The sequence below is a fragment of the Nematolebias whitei genome, chromosome 11 (genome assembly GCF_014905685.2).
Source record: "Nematolebias whitei isolate Nwh7 chromosome 11, NemWhi1, whole genome shotgun sequence".
In the NCBI taxonomy this organism is placed as follows: domain Eukaryota; kingdom Metazoa; phylum Chordata; class Actinopteri; order Cyprinodontiformes; family Rivulidae; genus Nematolebias; species Nematolebias whitei.
Genome location: NC_056508.1, coordinates 13,205,045 through 13,229,156, shown reverse-complemented (window position 1 = coordinate 13,229,156; position 24,112 = coordinate 13,205,045). Strand labels below are relative to the sequence as shown.

The 24,112-nt window shown below is 44.1% G+C and overlaps 1 protein-coding gene across 1 annotated transcript in view; it reads right to left on the bottom strand.

Annotated features, from left to right (window-relative positions):
- magi3a (membrane associated guanylate kinase, WW and PDZ domain containing 3a) overlaps nt 1-24,112 on the bottom strand; it is a gene marked incomplete in the record, with an annotated part of 248,896 nt that overhangs the window by 33,206 nt on the left and 191,578 nt on the right. Inside the window, 4 exon segments of the mRNA XM_037684665.1 lie at nt 2,814-3,437; nt 4,981-5,181; nt 18,317-18,417; nt 23,451-23,508. Coding sequence (XP_037540593.1) covers nt 2,814-3,437; nt 4,981-5,181; nt 18,317-18,417; nt 23,451-23,508 — 984 coding nt within the window.

The following is a 24,112-nucleotide window of genomic DNA, read 5'->3' as shown; positions in this document are numbered from 1 at the left end:
GGATTAATAAAAGATTTTTGAGTTGAATTGAATTTTCAGCTACCTTTTTAGCTTTAAAAAAATATAACTAATTTCAGCTGTTTTCAGATTAATTCAAGTTTTTCATGGTAATTTTTGCTACGTTCAACGTACCAGTAATGAACTTATTTATGCTAATTTCAGCTTGTTATGCTCCTTTCAGCTTCTTCTGCTATTTCAGTTACTATTCAGCTGTTTTTACAGTAATTTTAGCCTTTTCAGCTAATTACATGGTTTTTGAGCTCATTTCAGCTCTTTCCACTTCCATCTGGTAGCGTAAACGTCTTTCTGCCTTTTCAGCTGTTTTTTTTTTTCTTCTTTTGTGTTAATTTCGGCCCTTTTTTTTTAGCTAATTTCCTAATTTTTGTGTTTATTTCAGCTGATTTAAACCCAAAGAGCAAAAAAATGTATTCATTCTGCTTTCTTCTGTTAATTAAAGCTTGTTCTTTCATTTCAGCTATAATTCAGCATGTTTTTTTTAAGCTAATTTCAGTTGTTTTTCCATCAAGTTCTTCAGCAATAAGCATTCACACTGCATTTTTGCAGGAAATGCAATTTCTCTAGTTCCTAATAAGCATGTTTTAAAATAAGCATTTGTACAATACTAGATACATGTATGTGTAATATACATTTTCCACAACGAAAGGCATTTTGATTCAAGTGGAGATGTACGTTATGAGGGAGTGGTGGCGCAGAGGTTAGAAGATGGGCCGGTGATCGGAAAGTCGCAGGGTCAACTCCCGGTACCGCCAACATCAAAATATGGGTGGAAAAGGTGGAACGCCCACACCTCCCTCCACCCTCATTGGCCCCACTCTGGGCCCCCGAGCAAGGCCCTTAACCCCCACCATCTGCTCCTTAAACAAGTCTCTCTTGAAAATGAGGTCTCGTGGCTCAGTGAGACTACCTGTATAAATAAAGGGTAAAAAAATAAAAAGAAGTCTTCTCCTGTGTTTCTGCTGCCGACATCAGAGGGAGCTCTTGCTGCTGGTTGAAGATGAAACCAAATCTGATCCAGGTCTATGTGTGACCTGTGTGACGCCCAGCAGCTCCTCTTCTCTGAGTCCCAGGAAGCTGTGATCCTCTGCTCTTTTTGAGCAGTGACAGACACACACACACACGCTGCATGTGCACACGTGTGATTAATGCACATGCACGACAAGCCCCCCGAGCGCAGAGCAGAGACCGGCACAGCGTGTGTGTGTGATGTGTGGGTGCAACACTGATCTTTTGAATCTAGGCTGCTGCACTGCAGCAAAAGCAAAAAAAGAAGAACAAGCCCTTCAAATCTGTGAAGGCATGAAGTTAAAAGACGAGCGCTGATTACCCACCATGCTCTGCCTCTCCTGCCTTGCCTCCTTCTCTCAAGGCAGCACATGGATGTGTGTAAGTGCCATCCTCCCAGCTCAGCTTACCATTTGACCAAGATTTACATTCTTCCTGTTTTGGAAGGTGCATGCTAAATGATGCAGAGCTGGAGTGGACCAGAGCGTGAAATTGCTTTATTTAACATCAAGTGTGTGTGTTCAAGCAAAATATGCAGAGCACAACTCGTGCTGTTATTTATAAATTAAACATGTACATGATACAGTAGATCTCATCCTCTCTACGCTTGGTAGATCAGAGACAGTACTGTTGCTGTCCCAGTGTCTCTTAAAATGGACTTGATATGCAAGCTGTTCACAATATTGGGTTTTTGTTGAGGCTGAAAGAGAAACAAGTCAAACACACAACTGGTGATCAAAATCTGTGAGGGGATTAGAGGGATTTCAGACGTGCATGAATAAAACCACCACACTATCTCTAGGCTATAAACCCATTTGTTGTCTGAGCATAACCCTGACGGATTAATACTGAAGGACTATCACTCCTTGAAAGAAATGCTAATCGAGTTTAACTGAGATCATTTCATGTTGAAATGACAGAGTTGTAAGGTATCTGTAATTTCTGTAAAACGGACTGAGTTGCAGCCACTTTTGTGTAGAGTAGTGTTGCTCAGCTGTGACAGCCATTTTGAACTGAGTAATCAGTCGTATGTGTACATTCAATAATTATTTTTTGGAAGTTTGATTACAATCCCTCCACTGGTTTATGAAATAATTTTATAACAGACTAACAGAGTTGACTTCTACAGTTAATAGAAAATTTATTACACAACCATTATCACTTGGGAGTGTATTCCCAGAGAGGCCCAGTTACCACCACAACAAAATGTAGCAAAATTCCTCTAAAACTGACACAATTCAAGCCGGTTTTGTATTTTCTCAAGTTGATCAGCTGTGTGCTCTACTTGAACTGGGTTTGATCCAAAAGTTAATTAGTAGTACATCCAGAGATTATTTCAGGACCATTTCATGAAAACTTGTGCAGTGGTTCACAAGATATTTTGCTAAAACACAAGATTGGCATCACATTGTTAATGGCAAATTTTTAAACTAAGATTTTAGTCAATCTGTACGGGCTGTGAATATGTGCTGGACATCAGTCTCAGCTACTACCACAGCAAATTTAAGGTGTATACTGTATCTGTAAAACTGGTTAGGTCAACTGGTCAGGTGGCTTTGGAGGACATTTTGAATCAAGATGACTTCAAATGTTAATCATCTGTAGACGTCCATCCAGTGATTACTTTCTGCAAGTTTCATTAGTCTGTCCAGTGCTTCATGAGATATTTTGCTAGTGAAGTACTCAAAGACACAAACACATTATTGCCCACCTTCCTGCAGAACAGCTTTCATTTGAATTTAACCCCCCACCCCCAGCAGGTTTCTGACCCCTCCTCCCTGCTGACTCACCTCCTCTCAGCACGAGCACGTTGACCTCGCTGCCCACCGGCAGGTCTTTGAGGATGTCCACCACCTGGGAGTGGCTAAGCGTTTGGACGTTCTGCCTGTTGATTTCCTTGATGACATCACCCTTTAACAAGCCGCGGCACCACTGGGCGTCCAGGATCATCTTCACCTTCTGTCCCAGAGGACAGTCTGCGATGGCAAAGCCAAACCCCCCTGGGCCTTTCATCAAGGGTACACTCACCAGCTCCGGCTGCAACAGAGTAGTGTCTGGTCCCTCCTGGTTCTGGGCAGGAGGTGCATGTTGTTGCTGCTGGGGATGAGCATGGTGGCGCCCTCCGTTGCTCATAGGTTGCATTGAGGAAGCCTGCCGTGACAGGGCTCCCCCGTCTGGAATTGTGATGTGTGGGTCCTGGGGTGTGGAGGTGGATGGGGACAGGGAGGCCTCCTTTAAGGTGATGAGGCTTCCTGATGCTTCCTCACTGCTGTTGGAGTCCTCAGGCAGAGGGTAGCCTCGACACAGGACTAAATCCACATACTGGTTGACTGGGATAGACTGGAACATCTGGACCACATCAGCGTGAGTCTTCCCCAGCACACATGTCCCATTGATGTCCACAATGATGTCACCTAAAAGAAGAATAAAGGGAGGAAAAAATAGCTTGATTTCATAAACAGCATCTGTTTCTGTTCTCCAGTTCTTATTATATTAGTATTACGAAACACAAGGGTGTAAAACAGAACAAGATGGGCAGAATACTGAGTCTTCTCACCCCCACCCCTTTTCTCCCTGAAAGTGATAGACTTCAGCATCCTTGACCTGGCTCAGATACAGGTCTGGATAACCAGCTGAACTGCTGACTGGATAGCTGGCTCAGAACCCAGTAAAGGATCCAGTCCACCTACACAATCAATACTCTGCTCCAGCAAACACACTGAAGGTTTCACTCTGATAATGAGCTTCATATACCAGCGTGGAGGCTCAGACTTATTGCATGTATTCTTCCCTCCCGTCTTTGCAAGTAATGTTCAAAAAGGTAAGTGAAATAAACGCACACAGAGAGCTAAGATAGTCTGCTCTGTGGCATGAAGATATATGACAGGTCCAAAGTGGGAAAAGTCAGAAAAAGTCGTTCCACTCCACAGCTTGCTGTTAACAACCCCCCCCCCCCCCCAAAAAAAAAAAATTAATTACATTTATCTTCTGGTACAGTCAATTACCCTTCCTCTCGAGGGAAATGAGACAATGAAAATAATTACCCTCTTCGTTTTATCATCACGTTAATTCTCAGCAGCAGACCTCGCGTGGCAATCAATATTAGTGTTATGTGATTCCTGAGGCTGTTTGCACCAGTTGTTCAAAGTCCTACAATCCCTGAACATGTGCTCACTGAATCTGTACATACAGACAAAAATGGACTTCTTAGAAAATATATTCAAAAAGCTGCACGGAGCATACTCCATCCTGCCCTAAAAACTAGTTTGGTCATTTTTGTATTTATGATCTGTTCAATAGATATCAATATTTAGTATCCTGTCAGATGTGACTGATGTCCCATCACTGCGGAAATTGAATAGTTAATGTTTGTATTTTCCGATTGAGTGTTTTTCTGTACTTGATTTTTAAGTGGCAACCCAATTTTCTTCTTAAATGCAGCAAAACACCAAAACCCAATTTTTAAAAGGAACTTTTCTTACGCCTAGATGTCGCCACACACCAAAATGGAAGTCGGCACATTGCTCTTTTCAAATGACTATTCTCTCAACATGCATGGTCAGATGGACGCAGGGTATTCCTCCTCTTAGTTCTGCGACGAGGTACAAAAATACTACATTAGTTAATATTAAACTTTTACACTTTAGCATCACAGTGTGTTGCCATTTTCTCTATCAACCACTACTGATGTTATCTAAAAAAGTTAAGTCTGGTCCTCTGGATATTCAAAAAACAAAACAAAGCAAAAAAAAAAAATATGTAGAAAGATTTCTTCAGTCCGAGGAGCTGTATTCAGACTGAGCTGAATACAGCTCCTCAGACTGAATCAACGAGATTAAGTTTTGTCTGATCAAAAATCAAGACCTAATCTCTCTCCTGGACTTTTCTTTCTGGTATTTCCTTCTTGTAAGCTGGCTGGAGGACACATTTATAATATGTGTCTGAGAGGAAAGCTACCTGGGGCAATCCTTTTGTCGTGTGCAGCAGGACCATCAGGAAGGACGTTTTTGACCTGAAGGAACTCGTCTGGGCGGTCTCCTCCGATGATGGTGAACCCAAATCCCTGCGGGCTTTTTCGAAGTGCAGTCTGCAGGATGGATCCCTGCAGCTGAGAGGGATCTCGTGTGAAACCTCGTGCTCCCCGAGCAGGCTCGTCTTCTGCAGAGGAAAAGGAAGAGAGGTATAAAATGAAGAATGCAAAACTGCAGCTACTGTAGGTCTACTGTAGAGCATCTACGGCAAATGTTATAGCTAGAAAATTTTCCATCCATCCATCATCTTTAAGTGCTTCTTCCTTTTCGGGTCGTGGGGGGTCACTGGTGCCCGTATCCAGCAGTCACTGCGTGAGAGATGGGAGACACCCTAGACAGGTCTCCAGTCCATCACAGGGACATAGAGACAAACAAGACAAACAACTGTTCACTCTCTCTCTCACACCTAGGGACATTTTATAGTTACCAATCAGTCTAACATGCATGTTTTTGGTTTGTGGGAGGAAACTAGAGTACCTGGAGAAAACCCACACATGCACAGTGAAAACATGCAAACAAACAGAAGGTCCCTGACTGGGATTCGATCCGATGACCTTCTTGCTGAGAGACAACAGCTCTCCCAACTGTCCCACCCATTTTCTGTCATACAGTATGACATTTGTTTTATTATTTGGCCATTAATGATAACGATGATTTTGCACTTTCACAAGTTAAAAGTTTTTGTATTTTTTAGTAAAGATTTATGCAGGTGTACAGCTTGGGGCCACCCCATTGTCCTCTTTATGAACGGCTATACAGACAGGCTAAAATAGGACATGCTCACACAATGAGCAATGAAGAGTCCCTGTATGCTGGATTTAAACAACTTCTTCTTAACAGATGGGATGTTTTCTATAAACCTTGGACTTAAAGAACTCAGTGTCAATATTTTATCTTAAAAGAAGTTGCATTGTTCTTTGGGATTCTGATCTAGAAAACATTTTTGTACAAAGTTGATAAGCAGCTTCCTTCTTGTGTAATACAGTCTGAGCATGTCTCGATACAGCAGGGGGCTGTGATGAGTGACAGCTGCTTTCCAAGGTTCCCCTGAGTCCATCGATGCTTTGGAACCACAGGGACCAGTGTTTACAGTGCTTTGAGGTAGACATTTGTTGCTTTTACACAGTCTGCACTGTGGATGTTAGTAGTCCTCATAGTCACTTTGAACTCCTGGCTCAGAGGACACAGGAGCTCTCTTAGCTCAGTCAGGAGTCTTGAATGATGTCCATTTTTAGTCAAGCAAATTGTACACTTATTCAACACCTGCACTATTAAAACTGTCTTTGCATTGCTAAAACTGAAGCTACATAACTCTCACAGTTGTCTACCTTCTTGAGCATATTCAGCTGGAAGTAACCTGATTTGTTAACAAAGTTCATGCTCAATCATCCAGGTACCAAATCCAATAATTCTCAGTCAAGTCATCTGGACAGTTTCTTTTTTATAGAAATGTTTCACCCTCTATTCAGAGGGCTTCATCAGTCTGAGGAGTTCCAGTAAACTGTTTCCCCATCAAGCAGTACACTCCTTAAGTGGACCAACCAGTTTGCTGGAGCTAAGATGGTTTCTGGGGGCGTCCTGTCCCTCGTCTTCTCCTCCCAGGCAGGCAGCAACAGCCAAAGTGGTCGGTCCACTTAAGGAGTCTACTGCTTGGTGGGGAAACAGTTTACTGGAACTCCTCAGACTGATGAAGCCCTCTGGATAGGGGGTGAAACATTTCTATAAAAAAGAAACTGCCTAGATGACCCGACTGAGAATTATTGGAACCTAATCTGTTGTACTAGACTTGACTTCAATAACTCCTTCTTCTGAATGTTTGTAGAGCTCTTTAAACTCAGCTTTAATAAATTAAACCAAAAACCCTGAGCTGCAACTCTGAAGTCATCCAGTATTGTTGTTGTTGGTCAATGCTACGTACACAAAATGACATGTTGGACTGACAGTTGGCCACGTGTTAAACAATTACTGCTGTCTCCTGATGATATAAACACAATAACAGGTCTATAAATCTCCAAGTGTCTTCTGTGACTATGAACATCTTTGTGGCATGAAAAGTCACAACATCCAATAAAGTTACGTCAGGTCCTCTGGATGTTTTTTTTTTTTAAGAAAAGTTTCGTCCTTCATCCAAAGGACGTTGCTTTCAACAAGAAAGAAGAAACAGTCCAGAGGACTTGACTGAACGTTGTTGGATTTTTTTACCTGGATTATTGAGCATGGACTTTGATGTCAGAAACAACAGTTTTTATCCTCGACTTTTATACACCAACACTTCCTCAGACTCCCTAAATCTGTTCATAATATTGTTTCCTATGCATACAGAAGGACCAAAGTTCTCTGCATTATTGCATTAGAAAATATCGTTTTGGTTTGTATTGGCTTTTCTTCTCAAAATGTATTATTGCTTACCACAAAAGATTGTACATACACACTGAGCCAACCCAAGTGAAGATGGCTGCCACAGCCAACTGACCTCAGGAAACACAAAAATGACTAAAGCTCAAACAGCTAATATCTGATGTGGTAGCAGCTGAGAGCCATTACTCTGTGTTGGATTTTGCAATATTGTATGATAAAGTCAGAGCACAATACACATTCTTCGGTTGTTTAATTGTTTCATTTTCAGTCTTCTAAATGTCTGAAGTCATTCAAAACACTACAATACTTTCTTTGTGTATAATCAGTAAAGATTAAAACAGCTGTAACAAAGTGAGGAGCATCTTTTTAAAGGCTGCAGATGAAGAAGAAGCCACAGTTGACAAGCTTCCCTTTAATCTGCCATGTGTCTCCTTCAGAACAACACTGAAGCCGTGACAACAGGCCTGATGGAGCGTCACTCTCACATGAACATCTCTGGCCCATCAGCAGACGACCAGCGCCTCTAACTGCATTTATCCTGATTTTATTTTCCAGGTAAACTTTTCGTAACAAATTTCCTCTGTAGTGTCAGGAGGATGTGCAAATGAGGTCTCCCCACAGAAGACAGGAAATTAATTATATTAGAGTGTCTGTGTGTTAGAAAAGAGAGGGAGACTGACGGGACAGGAATGAACAGAGAAAGATGGAGCTGGTTTTGACAGAAAGAGGTGAATTCTAACTAAATCTGAGCTTGTCCTTCTCCTGTGGGATCCTGAGTTATTGGCTCTGTCCCGTGTGCTGGGATTCTTCTCTGGCAGTTCCCACACTGATAGACGGCGGGACATCAATCTCATTAGGGAAACAGCAGCCCCCCCTCTCCCTCTCTGCATCTCACTCCCAGTGTGTCATGGGATTTTTGATTTGCATAACTGCATAGGGATTGGTAGAAAAACATGCTTTAAAGACAAAAAAGTTAAAGCTCAAGTATGATTAACACAAGGCTGCTGCTGCTGGGCTTCACGTGCATGAGTTGCTGTGGTGAATGTTAAAAATGGCATGCTGCTTCAGGTATGACAGAGTGCCTCCACACAGCTCTGTCATGTTCACACAAAGTCAGAAAATCTGTCAGTAATGGTTTTTGCATTCGCATAGTTAAAGGGACAGAAGTGTCATTTGTGAAGTGATAAATAATTAGTAAGTTAAAACCTCATAATATGTACCTCAATAAATAAGTCCTAGATTAGTTAGCCATTAGTTTAGCCTTCACGAAGGCTTTTCTCTGTATTCTTTGCTCTGTGATGCCACGGCTGACGAGGTTCTAATTGTTGATAACAGTGTGAGAGAACAACACTTCAGAAAAGACTGAACTATCCCTTTAATGACCTCACTGACAGAAAAGAGGACAGAGTGGAGGGTGGGAAAGGTGGGAGGCCACACACCAAAGCCATGTTTACATGCTCCTGATTAAACTGGAGGCTCACAAAGGGGCCGTGTCTTCTCAAAGGGGCGGAGCAGTGGTTATGTGGAACGTCTGTAATTATAGTCGGGCACCGTGGTGCGCTTTGCTCCATCGTCTCGTAGGTCTTGTCAGAAACGATGCATGGAAACCACCTCGCGCACGTCCGCACGCATGACCACCAGTCATTAATTCTCATTAACGAGGGTGGGAAGGTGCAGGGAGGGCGGCAGTGGGAGCTGGAGGCAGAGGTACACACAGGTAATATCATCTGCAGGCTGCAGAGAGGCTGAGCTCTGGGAGGAGCAACAGACTGAGGCAGACACATCTGTCTATGGGTGTCTGAAATACAGCAGCTAGTTTGAATACTAATGTGCTGATGCTTTGTGCATGCACACTTTGAGGATCATAATAATTTTGACTCGTTGTTACAACTTCCATTTATCAGGCCTTTGCATTTACCAAGTGATAATATCAGCTGCGATCACCACACGTGGTAAATGATGAGCAGATGACTCAGTGGAAAGGCAATTTATGACCATAAATCACATTCAACTTTATCTACCCCTCCATCCTTCCATTTCTCCTCTTTTGCACAGTCCTCGCCTTTAACAAGATGTTTATGGATGCTGTGAACAACAGGGGCAAAAATATTTTTCAAAGAGACCTCAGAGCCTTTCCTGTTTTCATATCCACTCATCAAAATGAATTTTGCCGACCAGCGAGGCTCCGTCTCATTATTCAAATTGAATATCATAGCTTCGGAGGCGACAAGCAGTTTATCAGCAGACGTCAACTGTTAGAACATCTTCCAGACAGACATTTTAGCACAAAGCACATGATAGAAGAGCGCCCAGTGTTTAGATAACACATATACTGCGTCGTTAACGCTTTTCTCTCTTTTATTTCTTCACTGAACATAAAGCTGGAACTATTTTGCTGCATCCATCTTTATCATGCTGCAGTTCATTAGGAAGCCCAGGCTAAGAATTACAGGCTTTAAGTAAAACCAGTCAGGCTGTTGACGCTAATCCTGATCACTGCACCAATCAGCTGGGACATTTTGAACACTGACAGGTGAAGTGAAAACCACTGATTATAATTATAGTTGGGCGAGGAGGACAAAAAAGAAACTTGTAAAGATTTAAACTACTTTGCCGAGGGTTAAACTATGATGGATGGACAGATGTGTCACAACACAGCAGCTCCAGTGGTTCAATAAGTGCTCTCTGTCATGTTCAGCCGTCAGGTGCATTTGAACCCACGTGCAGGAGGATGACAGGAGGCTTGATGAAAAGATCAAAAGTATTTGTTTTAACAAAACAAAATCAAAACGCTGACAGGGCAGCTACTCACAGATTAATCGGACGGACGGAACAGAAGGCTGAACACAACACCATAGAAGGACAATCCGGAGACAAAGACAAGACAGAAGAGAGCTGAATATATTCACACACTGATTAGGACAATGACAGACACCTGAGGTGATTAACATGAGATACAGGTGAGACAGGGGCTGAACACAAGGAGGGAAAACACAGAGAGCTGAATCAGGAAACATGAACAGACAGAGACGGGACAAAAACCCAGAAACCCTACACTCACAGAGGGCAAAAACGTTGGTTACGTACTGTAACCCCAGATTCTATGAGTATAAGCGTAGCCCTTTAAGGCCTTCGCTTTAGTGGTTTATCCCGTTATGCAGAGCATAAGCACTGAAAAAATTAGTCCACGCCCACCTGCTGTGTGGGCCCCACCCGGTCCGTATAAATAACGTTAAGAGCGGGAAATCGGCTCCCAAAATAGCTTTTTCTTCAGCCATTTAGGAGCCAGTGAGGCCCGACGCTTAAAGGGCTACGCTTATACTCATAGAATCTGGGGTTACAGTACGTAACCAACGTTCTATGTCGTATAAGCTTCGCCCTTTAAGGCCTTCGCTTTAGTGGGTAAAGGGCGAAGCCGATGTGGTCCTCGCCTCACTGGGTCCATTCGAACACAGTAAGAAGCGGAAGCTTGCCCAAAAAACGTCTTGTCACTCAGCTCCCCGTGTGCATAAACTACGCATCGCGTAATTATGTGCCATGCACAGACGCATGTTGAGTAACTATGCGTTCTGACAAAGCATGAATGCCCCGGAAAAACTTTCAACGGGAAGAAGAAGTTGAAAAGGGGGGGGGGGGGGGCATGAACCAACTGGTTCATGGTTGAACAGTATAAACAGATTAATGTCCATGAATTGATTATTGATCAAATGAACTGATTGGTAACAATAGTCATGAACTGATTAGTGACAATAAAACCAAAATCACAGACACGACTTGTGACTGATAACAACATCTCACACTGTAATGCATGCAGACAGAAGTGAGCTTAAACAGAGTTCCATGAGAACAACAATATTCATTCTGTTAGAGCACTAAGGACAGAATGTGTCATGGAACGAGCCGTCACATCACGTAGGTAAAAGCGAATAAATGAGCAGGGTGTTGACCATGCAGCCGCATTTCAAACGTCCTGCATTGACATACCATAATGCAGAGCAGACGAAGATGCGATACCCCTGGTGGAGTGTGCTTTGAAGGTGACAGGAGGCCCTAAATCTGATGCTCTGTAGGCTTCAGAAAAGGCCTCACACAGCCAGTGTGACAAGCGCTGGATGGATAACGGGCGACCTGCAGATGCATCTCTATAATGCACAAACAATTGTTGAGTTTGAAACGCATTGCAGCTGTGCGCGCTATGTAACACGTCAACGCCCGCACCGGACAGAGAAGATGAAGAGATGCTTCTTCTTCTGATCTGTGAGGGGGGGGGGGGGACCCCTCCAACGATATCGCTCTTGATTTAAAAGAGCTTGTGATGATTTTAGGCATAAAAGCTGGATTGGTCTTAAATCAGCTTAACTACCGTCAGCCTGGATTCTGAGATATGACGGAGCGACAAAGAAGGCAGATAAAAACACTCACTCTCTTAGCGGGTGTTAAAACCAGCAGCAGTGCTGTTTAAAGAGACAAGAATTTAAGTGGAACCTGATCCAAAGGCTCAAATGAAGCTTTGATCATGACCTGCAGGACCAGTATTAAATCCCACTGGAAACAATTGGGTGTGGGACAGACCTGCGTCTCTGTACACCTTTAGAAAACGTTTCATCAGAGGATGATAAAACCTGTTCTGTCTCAGAAACCTTCATGTCAGGAAGAGATGGCTGCAGCGTATGTTTTAAACGTGCTGGATGCAGATATCTGTCCATCAGCTGCTGCAGAAAGAACAGCATGCCACCTAAAGAACATGAGGAGGCCTCTACATCCTTCTCTGTACGTCAGCACTGAAAAGCTGTCCACTTTGATGTGTACATCGCTGTGGTAGATGCAACACGTGAAGCCTGAATTGTGCGCATTACATCCTGTGGGCAACCCGTCCTCTGTAAGAGGATTTGTTCAACGGCCAGACCACAGGTGCTGGCCTATTTCTGGGTAACTCCTGATCGCTCCTCCTGCTTGAAGGAGAGCATCCTCCCTCCATGGCAGTTCCCACGGGCACTCCGACAGCAGACGTTTCAGGACTGGAACTATGGTGCACCCACGCGCACGGGGCCACCAGGAGAACTATCAATCCCTCCTCCTGAGCTCGGTTCAAGAACCGTAAGATAGGAGGGGGTGGAGAGAAACGCATACAGAAGCGTTTTGGGCCATGGACTGTGAACAAACGCATCCACCCCCAGAGGTGGTTCGTCTCATGGGCTCAGAGAAGCGCGTAATTGACACTGAGCGTTTCCCGTGTCACAACAGGCCCACAGCCGCTATACCAATCTGAGACAAATTGCTCCATCAGAGGATGATAGAAGTTGTTCTGTCTACGACAACTTTGAGACAGGAAGAAAACACGGTGGCAGCATACAATAGTCGTGCTGGACACCAGATTTTTGTCCCTTGCCTGCTGCAGAAGGACAGCATGTCGTCCAATGGACATGAGGTGGCCTCTACGCCTTTCTATACAGCAGCGTTGATCAAACAGACCACTTGGTGTGAACAGCGCTGTGGTGGGTGCAGCACGTGACTCCTGAGTCGTACGCACTACATCTTGAGAGATCCATCCTCCCAAAAGAACCGCACAACGTCCAAAAAACATAGGTGCTGGCCTATTCTGATTAATTCCTGATCGTTTCTCACCGCCTGGGGGGAAGCGTCCTCCCTCCAACGGCAGGTTCACGAGTGCCCTGATAACAAAAGTCGTAAGGCCTGGGAACCATGATGCGTTCATGCACTTGGAACAGAGGGGCTGCCAGTCCTTCCTCCTGAACTTGGTTCGGAAAACCCGTGATACCGGGGGAAGAGAGAAGGTGAAAGGCATTACGACCACAGGCTGTGAGTAGGCATGTCCACCCAGCGGTGGATCGTCCTATGGTTCTGCGATAATATAATTGACATTGAGCGTTCTCTCGTGTTGCCACACATCAGCAGACGTTGGCAGGATTCTACCGTGTCTGAGCCTTAGCTCTGGGTGGGATACATGCGATGTACCCACTCCAAATGGAGAGCGGATTGGATGTGCCCACACAGTATCTGTCTCACAATGTGGCACATGGGTTGAAAAAATGCATACATTTCCTGTTAGTATGTATGCGACAGACGCTTGTTGTCTGAGAATCAAAACCCCTGATGATTCTGCAGCTCAAGGTCAGTGTTGAGTCACATTCAAGGATCCCGTGCGACACTCCAAAAAACATTTAAAACAGCTGCTGTGTGGAGCACAGCGCCCCCACAGCTTGTTAAATGTGTGTGACGTAGGTCTGCTGACAGAAAACAGCTGATATCACTCAACCATTCACGTGAATTGCACTGCTGCCACCTGTCTGAACAAGCTGCTCAGCAGCCACAGGTGTCCAGATAATGCATAATTAAAATGGAGTGTTGTTCTCACAGCTCAGAAAATTAACAATCTCAAATAAATCTCATCTTTCCAGTTCGTTTGGATCAGGAAGTGATAAGAGAGAACTGGTGTTTCCTCTCCATCTGAGGCTCTAGAAATTACATTTAAAACAGAATTTCCAGAGCTTCTGCTAGAGGGGACGAGATCTGTTCATAAATGACAGAAAAAACGTCACAGGGTTCCCCCACATCGGGGTTTTAGCTGAACTGCAGCGTGAGTCCCGGATGAAAACGGTTCGCCCATCCCTCTGGGAAACGCGCGTTCATTGCCACCCGTTTATAAGTTATAAAACGAGCACGCATTATGCTGTGAAACTCGCATACATGCTGATGTGAACTGGAGCGCGCTGAGTGAGAGCGCAAGACGTTGTGTATTGCTGCGGGAAAAAACAGCTTTGTTTATGCTGTGTGCAGCTGCACCGTGTAACACTCGGGAGCAGGTTCACATATGAGCTGACACGCCCTGAAGGGTTGTGTGTGTGCGTCCTCATGCGACGCTTACACCAGGATTGCTGCGGGGCGCGCGTTGGCACTGGGTTACCACTGGCTCGGTCTGCAGAACACGTTCATTGTTTGCTGCGAATCACGTGAGCTTAGAATGATTCCACGAGCTGCAATATTAATTCAGACAAAAAACCCCTTCTTTGAGGATGTATGAGCTAAGCCGCTGTGAGGCTTGTGGAGCTGCTGACGCCGCGGGAGCGCGCGTTGGCACTGGAGCGGTCAGGAAGCCGTGCGTGGCATCGGTGAAGCGAGACTACCACTGACTCGGTCTGCATAAAACACGTTCATTCTTGGCTGCAAGTCATGTGAACTTCAGAATGATTCCATGAGCTGCAGTATTACTTCAGAAAACCTTCTTCGAGGATAAAAGGGGGCAGAGCCGCTGTGAAACTGCTAACGCCGCGGGAGCGCGCGTTTGACATCACTGCAATGACAAAACTTGTGTCGTTTCTGCCGATAAGCGAAATACGTTGCTGAGCTCGTACCGTGATCTCACGTGAACGTTGACGTGAACGGCGGTTGTTGAGAGCTGCGTGCGCGCCTTCCTGCCGCGGGGGCGCGCATCGGCATCGCTGACAGTGAATGAAAAACAACCTTAAAAGGCTCATTCGTGATGAGTGTGGGTGATGGGGCCGCTTGTCAGATAACCATGCTGACAGTCTGGCTAAAGGACACTTCATCATAAAATGATGTTATTCGCAGTGTCATCAACACACCTCCAGCCAAAAACGACACCTGTTTACCTTCGTTGAGCTCTGTTTGTTAGCCTGGAGGGCCCCCTGTTGGCGAAGTCCGGGAAAAAAAATGAACTTCCGGATGCCGGGGACGTCTGACGGGAGGGGCTGGCGTAGCAGAGCTGGGGGGGCGTAGAGCAGCCGTGGAGCAGCTTGAAATGATCTCTCGCTGATGAAAGGAGGATCACCAGCAAAACTCCTGCGTCTCTCCTGAGAGGAAGGTGGAGTGGCGAGCCAGGAAAGAACCTCTGGACCTCGTTCTCCGGCTGCGCTGTGGGACGGCAGACCGCGAAGAGGCGCACCGGTTGGTGATGACGTCAGCTGCCCTGTAGGCTGAGCGTACTGCAGGGGCCGGCAGCGTCGTTAGCAAGCAGCTGCTACGAGAGAGGGCCACCGTCTCTTCTCGCCTCTGAACGTGTACGCCAACAGCGTAACGTGTTGTTCGCTGCGGCCGTGGAACACATGCTGATGAGCTCAGTTGGAGAGCGATGTCACCGTCTCGGTTATGCTAACGGGAGGCACGGGACGCTGGTCCACCTCGAACATCTTACTCCCATGGAGCCTCCATCAGGCTCGGCTCCAGAGGGCACGGAGGGACTTTCCGCTCAGTGAACCCTGCTCTGGAGATGGGTGCGGACTGTGGAGACCGGCTCCCCCAATCTACCAGGAAAAAACCCGTCTGTGGCCTCGCCGTAGGACGTCCTGTTGGGAACACGAGGCCATATGGATCAAGACGGTGAGCCGGAATGGAGTCAGTAAACAACCTTCCCGCCGGATCATCCGAACTGGCGGGAAAAGGCGTAGGACGTAAAAAGGGGTCCTTTCATGTCAGCCTCCTCCTGGGTTACGCCGGGCAAACCCTGGGGGGCGCCGTCGGCCGGGAGCGGTGTGATCGCCGATGCGAAAAAAACGAGGTGGGATGGGGTGAGCATTCACTCAGCCCCCCTCCACCGACACTACGCTCCCCAGGAGGGAATGAGCAGCGGGGCTGCAGCTGAGCACGCCTTGCCCCGGAGGAACCATCCGGTTCGCCCCGAGGGTCGGCGATAAGAGGAAAAAATACAAGATGGCGTTGTCCAGCGTGTAGTGACCTGTCACTGGGAAATGTTCCCCGGCGCTTACCTTGGAATAAGACTGCTGTCATCTTCTCCTCGGGGAGGAGAACTCACCGGACGACCGGAGGTCGACTGCCGGGCCAAGCATCCTTCACAAAGGTTGGTCATTTACACAATTTATCCTCTTTGTTCTTCTGACAGTGCTATTTTTAGCTCGCTGAAGAAAAAATGGGAGCCGATTTCCCGCTCTTAACGTTATTTATACGGACCGGGTGGGGCCCACACAGCAGGTGGGCGTGGACTAATTTTTTCAGTGCTTATGCTCTGCATAACGGGATAAACCACTAAAGCGAAGGCCTTAAAGGGCGAAGCTTATACGACATAGAACAGAGTTTTGGAACTTTTGAATGTTCCTTTTTAGCCTACAGTCACGTTTTACAGATTCCTTTCTCTTCTCATAAATCTGCCTCATTGGTGTCACAAACTGTAAGATATGACTGATTCATCTAAACTACATTGTCTACTGGACATTTGTACCAAATATATCTAAGGTATGATCATTACCATTGGCTGAAATCAGGAAATCATAATCATGGGATGGATACAAAAGGAGATCCAAGGTCTTTAAAGTCCTCAGGAGTTCTGTTAAATCAAGAGTTGGAAGGAATATGGAACAAGTGTAGATCTACCAAGAGCAGACCATCTTTATAAACTGAGTGACCGTGCAAGGAAGAGAATAGTGAATTTAACAGATTATTTAATAAAGTCATTAAAATGACAACAGTCACATGCCGAAGTGTCCCTGAGCAAGACACTGAAGCCCTCATTGCCTCCGATGTGTGTCCCATCAGTGTATGAATGTGATCTAAAGCACTGATTAGTCTTTACAGATTCAGACTAGCTTTGTATAGATCTAGTAGAGTGCTGTGTGGTTGGGTAAATGAGGACACAGGTTGCGTTGTAAAGAGCTTTGTGTATCTTGAATAGATAGAAAGGTGCTATTCAGTCCATTTACCGTTTACCATTTAAGAGTAAGGTGTATCTTACAAAGTGAATGCACAAACAAATATACCCATCTTCACTGCACACATTCTTCACTACATAGAAGTTGAGTTTTTACAGATGTATGCCCAAGTATTGATTTCACAGTAGTTAGATATGACAATGCTGTAGTAGTTTGTATTTGCCAATCACTGGTATTACAGAATGACAAAAATGAGAGGGTGCTGGACAGAAAAGGGCGTTCTCACTTCAAGAAATGAATATAACCTTGGTCTCTGGGAGAACTATGGTCTGCAGAGGTAGAGACATATTAAATGTATGAACAAGGAAACTTTCCTGAACAGCATCAGGAAGGTAGCTGACCCAAGTTCACTGATACATGTGGGAAGTAAATCATAGCTTCTATTGTCTGACCCAACAAAATAGCTGTTGTAGCTCAAATGACCAATCATTTACACCAAGTTACAGAAATAAAACGGTCTGAACACACAACAAGACATATCTTGTGTATAGAAATGCAGAGCAGAGGTCTGGCTGAGTGCTCAATCAGGCTCATATTCAATGCCAAAACACCAAGAATGGGTACATAACCATCAAATGTACCATAGATAATAGAATAATTTGTCATGATCAATAGCCGTTCGTAGCCGAGTGCGACACAGCCGGGATGAAGATCAGTTCCACCAAATCAGAGGCCATGGTCTTGAGCCAGAAAAGGGTAGAGTGCCCTCTCTGGGTCAGGGAGGAGGTCCTACCTCAAGTGGAGGAGGTCAAGTATCTTGGGGTCTTGTTCACGAATGAGGGAAAAATGGAGCGTGAGATCGATAGGCGGATAGGTGCAGCATCTGCAGTGAAGCGGGCGCTGTACAGGTCTGTCGTGGTGAAGAGAGCTGAGTCAAAAGGCAAACCTCTCAATTTACCAATCGATCTATGTTCCTACCCATAGGAAGACCCAGGACATGCTGGAGGGACTATGTTTCTCGGCTGGCCTGGGACCGCCTCGGGATTCTCCCGGAGGAGCTGGACCAAGTGGCTGGGGAGAGGGAAGTCTGGGCCTCCCTACTTAAGCTGCTACCCCCATGACCCGACCCCGAATAAGTGGAAGAAAATGGATGGATGAAAACAAAAGTCACAATTAAATAACTGAATTGCTCCACTGCAGATTATTTTTTATTGAGACACAGAGAGGAAAATAAGTCTGCAGTTTTCTCAGGTGTGCTTTTACCTGTGGGTCCAGGTGGTCGTACTGTGATGGGCGTGTCTATGCTCATCTTCTTCTTAGCTTCCATTACTGGATTCTCAAACTGGGTCTTCTGGTTGATGTGGCTGCACAAGGCACAAGGAAGACATCATTAGCCAATGAGAAAATAAATAGAAAACAAAAGCTGATAGTGAATATTTTTTTTATTTGTAATCTTTAGGGGAGACTTTAAATACCTGAGCGTTCACCCTTAATTTTATTAAGCTGTTAAGTCAGTTTATTATACAACTGCTGAGCTACCAGCCTCTTTCAGTCTGTGGTTTCACTCCACAGAGGAGTTCAACATTGTTGTTGCTGCTCCTTGTCATGCAAAGCTGTGATTTGACTACAAAGATTGCACTCTATAAAGTACTATTTGATGGGTAGGCAGCCCATCAAATGTTAACTGTTTTGCAGAAGCAAACCTAATTACCCCTGTGCCAAAAGTCTTGTGCATGTGCATTTTCAAACTCTAAAACAGATTAACTTAAATGGTATATAATTAAACAACTAAAAATTAACTCAAGGAATTTATTTTTCCAAGTTAAATGGGCCAAAATTATTGCATAAATACGGAAACGTAAAAAAAAGAATGAAAAAATATTTTCAAAAAGCTCTCTAACAAATGCACCTTTTATGTAAGCATATGCCTAGTTAGGTTATAGGCATTTTTTGTGAAAAAGTCTGCAGAATTACAAAGGGGGGGGGGGAAAAAGAGTCAAAAACACAAAAAAATCTAGAAGAAATAAAATACAAAGCAGCTATCTTTAATTTAGCAAAAAAATCTAAAAGTGCAAACCTTCAAAGACATGAACAAGTTAAAGAAAGTTGAAACACATCAGTGTCAGATGACCAGATTGAATCAAGATGTGCCTGAGGGCGAGTTTCACAAATGAGACTAGAGATTGGACTAGTTGAGGCAGGTGCATGAGCACCTGCTGGATCACAAACTCACACAGATCATCATTTTATATCTGGCATCAGACACAGTGAACAACGTGTACAGGTGTGCCATGCTGCCATAATGCCACCATGTCACTTTGCGTACCTGTCTTGTGTTTCTAAAGCATATTGAATTACATGGTGGCAAGAAAAAAAACACTCTTACATCTTTTATTTTTTAGGATACACAGCATCGTAGGTGCCTGGTTTGATGGGCAATGCAATCTGCTTTATTGTGGGAGACTGGGCTTTAAATTCTACTAAGGAAGGAAGAGTGGCAAAATGCCATGATTTATGTGAATATCAAATAATGTTATTTAAAGTAATTTGTAGCTAAAAATGCACAACTAGATTTACTAAACACATGCTTTCATGTCAAAACCGTCCGCAGCATTACTGAAGCAGTTTTGAAGCAGCACATATACATCATAATAACATAGATTACACTGCAGTGATTGTGCAACAAACATGCTGCACTGAAAGCAAAGCAGCCTCGCTAATTTTTGTGTTTGCAAAAGGCAAGCCATGCAGACGTGTTTCAAACGGCCAATTTTAAAAAATTGCAAAATTTATGTGCATGCAAAAATCAACATTTGTTTGCATGGCTTGTAGCAAAGTGATCAAGGATGTGCACTCTAGTTCAATGCCAACCTCCACCATTATCATATTCAAGTTTACCTGCTCTGTACCCACCTAGGCAACTACCCCCATGATAATTATTTAATGTGCTTAAGTATTCTTAAGAAACCAAGATAAAAAGATCTGACCCACTTTTTACTAATTTCTTTTTATAATTGGTGTAGCTTTTAGATTTCAATACAGTAGTCCCTTGCTATTTAGTGGTTCGACTTTCACAGATTTGCTCTTTCGCAGTTTTTCAAAGTAAGATTGGAAATGACACACAATTGGCCGATTGATGGCTGAGCTCCCATCCATGTCTAATACAGGCCTCTAACTGCTCAATCGTCTTGGGCCTTCTTTGTCGCACCTTCCTCTTTATGATGCGCCAAATGTTCTCTATAGGTGAAAGATCTGGACTGCAGGCTGGCCATTTCAGTACCCGGATCCTTCTCCTACGTAGCCATGATGTTGTGATTGCTGCAGAATGTGGTCTGGCATTATCGTGTTGAAAAATGCAGGGTCTTCCCTGAAAGAGATGACGTCTAGATGGGAGCATATGTTGTTCTAGAACATGAACATAGTTCTCTGCATTAATGGTGCCTTTCCAGACATGCAAGCTGCCCATGCCACAAGCGCTCATGCAACCCCATGCCATCAGTGATGCAGACTTCTGAACAGAGCGCTGATAACAACTTGGGCTATCCTTGTCCTCTCTAGTCCGGATGACATGGTGTCCCAGTGTTCCATAAAGAACTTCAAATCGTGACTCATCTGACCACAGAACAGTCTTCCATTTTGCCACACCATTTTAAATGACCCCTGGCCCAGTGCAAACGTCTGAGCTTGTGGAGCTTGCTTAGAAATGGCTTCCTCTTTGCACTGTAGAGTTTCAGCTGGCAACGGCGGATGGCACGGTGGATTGTGTTCACTGACAATGCTTTCTGGAAGTATTCCTGAGCCCATTCTGTTATTTCCTTGACAGTGGCATTCCTGTTTGAGGTGCAGTGACATTTAAGGGCCCGGAGATCACGAGCATCCAGTAGAGTTTTACGGCCTTGACCCTTACGCACAGCGATTGTTCCACATTCTCTGAATCTTTTCATGATGTTATGCACGGTTGATGATGATAACTTAAAAGTCTTTGCTATTTTACGCTGGGTAACACCATTCTGGTATTGCTGCACTATCTTTCTGAGCAACAATAGTGGAATTGGTGATCCTCTTACCATCTTGGCTTCTGAGAGACACTGACACTCTGAGAAGCTCTTTTTATACCCAATCATGTTGTCAATTGACCTAATTAGTGTTAATTGGTCTTCCAGCTGCTCGTTATTTGCTCAATTTCCTTTTTCCAGCCACTTGTTGCTACTTGTCTCAACTTTGTGGGGATTTGTTGACACTGTGAAATTTTGAATCAACATATTTTTCCTTTAAAATGTTACATTTACTCAGATTAAACTTTTGATCTGTCATCCATGTTATATTACGACTAAAATATTGACATTTGCCATCTCCACATCATTGCATTCAGTTTTTATTCACAATCTGTTTAGTGTCCCAACTTTTTTTGGAATCTGGTTTGTATATATATATATATATATATATATATATATATATATATATATATTTACAAACACAACTAAAATTAATTATTACTTACTACTTGTACTATTATTCCTGCTTCGTGGTTTTTCACTTTTTGCGTGTACGCGCGCATTGGGGGGGATGGAAACCCCCACGATAAATGAGGGACTACTGTATTCAGGATTGTAGCCTCGGATGTTTTTGTCATACAGTAGGAGAGCTCCTGTGCAGGTGTTAAAATAGAGCTTTAGCCTTCCAGAAATAACAGAAACTACATTTAAATGGACTATACTTATCTAGCATCTTTCTAACCGATCAAGATACTCAAAGCTCTTTGCAACACAACCTGTGTCCTCATTTACCCATTCATGCAGCACTCTACTAGATCTTTACAAAGCTAATTGAACAAATCATTCTAAAGAGACTAATCAGAGATTTGTCACATTCATACACCCATGGGACACACATCAGAGGCAATGAGGGGTTCATTGTCTTGCCCAGGGACACTTCGACATGTGACTGCTGGTGGATTCGAACCCCCAACTCTTGGATTGGAGGACGACTGCTCTAACCACTCAGCCACAGCCACACCAAGAATTTAGACAGCTTTGAGAAAGGCTTGAAACACCCGAGACAAACTCTGACTACTGTGAGAGAAAATATGTTACACACATTTTTAACACGTTCATAATTAAAGCAACAAGACTGTGCTTTACTTATGGCCCTTTTATGTTTACCATACTTTTTTTCTGGACAGTAACCTGAAATGACCTGAAGTGTCACTATAGAAAGACGCTAAATAGAGAACTGAATGTGATGGATCCACACTGTTCAGACAAACTGTCATAATCCCAAAATCTAAGCTTCAATCCATGGTAGAGTGATGTTCATGAGCTTGTTGTATCCAGAGGCAGCTCATATTCCAGGCCAGCAGATCTCAGATCAGCAGCTTTACGTTGTCTCATTAACATCAACCATGGTCATACCTTTGTTTGGTGACACTTCTCCTGTTGCTCAGAGGAATGTCTCGTCATGGTGAGAAAGTGGGCGACGGGGTGAAGCTCATCTGCATAATGAGTTTGAACAGGCGTAAATCCTGGTCATGACGGCACCTTGGCATGATAAAGCACTAACGCTGCACAGAGAATCATGAGATGCTGATGGTACACACTGTGTGTGCATTCAGCACAAAGCACTCTTGCTGTGTATGACTCATGCACAGAGATGCCCCCCCACCCCCCCAATAAGGTCTGAGGAGATAAACACTTCCCCACTTTCATTCATTCATCTTCTCTCTCACTGTCTCACTGTCTCACTCCCTGAGTGCCAAACTTGTGTTTTGTGCAAATAATTGGACTTTGTGTCACGTTGTAGCATCTTGTTCATTCGCAACAAAAACTAGCCAGAGTAAAAAAAGAGTCAGAAGGGAGGCCTCTAAATGACCCTCCGGCATAAATCGGAGATGATTCCCCCATGTCTGCATGCCTCTCTCTCTCTGTCCACAAAAATTGGAATTAAAATGGAACATTGTCCTCTTGTTTACTCTGTTGATCAGATGAGATCTCCTTGTTGTTCCCCTCTCTGGCTCCCCCAGACCTCCATTGTCTGCTGCCTTTACTCTATCCCTTCTTTCACAAACAAACAAAGCTCTGACCCAAAAGTTGAGCACTTAATTGCTCTCTGTAGGCTGGTGGGAAGCAACTGCTTGGACAACAGCAGGACAAAACATTATCATGTGGTCCAGAACATCTCATTTAATAGTTTCATACAACTTTAAGCCACATATACTAGAAGATAACTCAGTCCCATTAGGTGAAATCAGGCAGGTGCAGCTGCAAATAATCCACACAGGAGAAGCTTTTTATAAAAAGGACTGAATGAGAGAATTCTGAGCAGCATTTCATCTACATCAACCCTGATGCACAGCTGCAGTCCCCTGGGTATACCCAGGAACAGGAAGGAGTTTACTCACTCAACATAGTAGGTGCCAAACTGAGGGTCCTCAATCTTCTCCCAGCCGTAGGGCAGCTCTGGAGGTGAAGAGAACAGACACACATCACTTATGATACTGCTGAGGCTCTACATGGACAATTGGACACATGCAATGAGGTGTGGGGCTTTAACTGGAGGCTTCACAGCATGTCGCAGCCACAGAACAGGACGCTCGTTTCCATTTGGATTTATGTGCTTAAAATCTGATGCTGTGAGCTTCTAAAGTAAAACAAATCGCCGTCTGAGTTTTGCATACAGACGATCAAACATTAATTTGTATTCATGCTGAGAATGCCAGCAAAGATGTTACCAGAAAGTTGGTGTCAAGACAGGTTACATGAATAATACTAAAAAAAAAACAGAAGAAAAAGAAAGACGTGTTGAAGTTTTTCCTGTTACACAATTTCTATTTTGATGTCGGACATTGTAAAAATAGAATGTGTGTAAAAAATACATGAATAATTGCATTGAGAGTGGCATATACAGAAAAAAATATATATACAGTATATCCCTCGTTTATCACGGGGGATCCGTAACCTGAAGACCCGAGATAAGTGAAAAACCGCAAAGTAGAGATAGTAGTACAAGTAGATTATTTTAGTATTTATACATACATACATATACACACACACATTCACACAC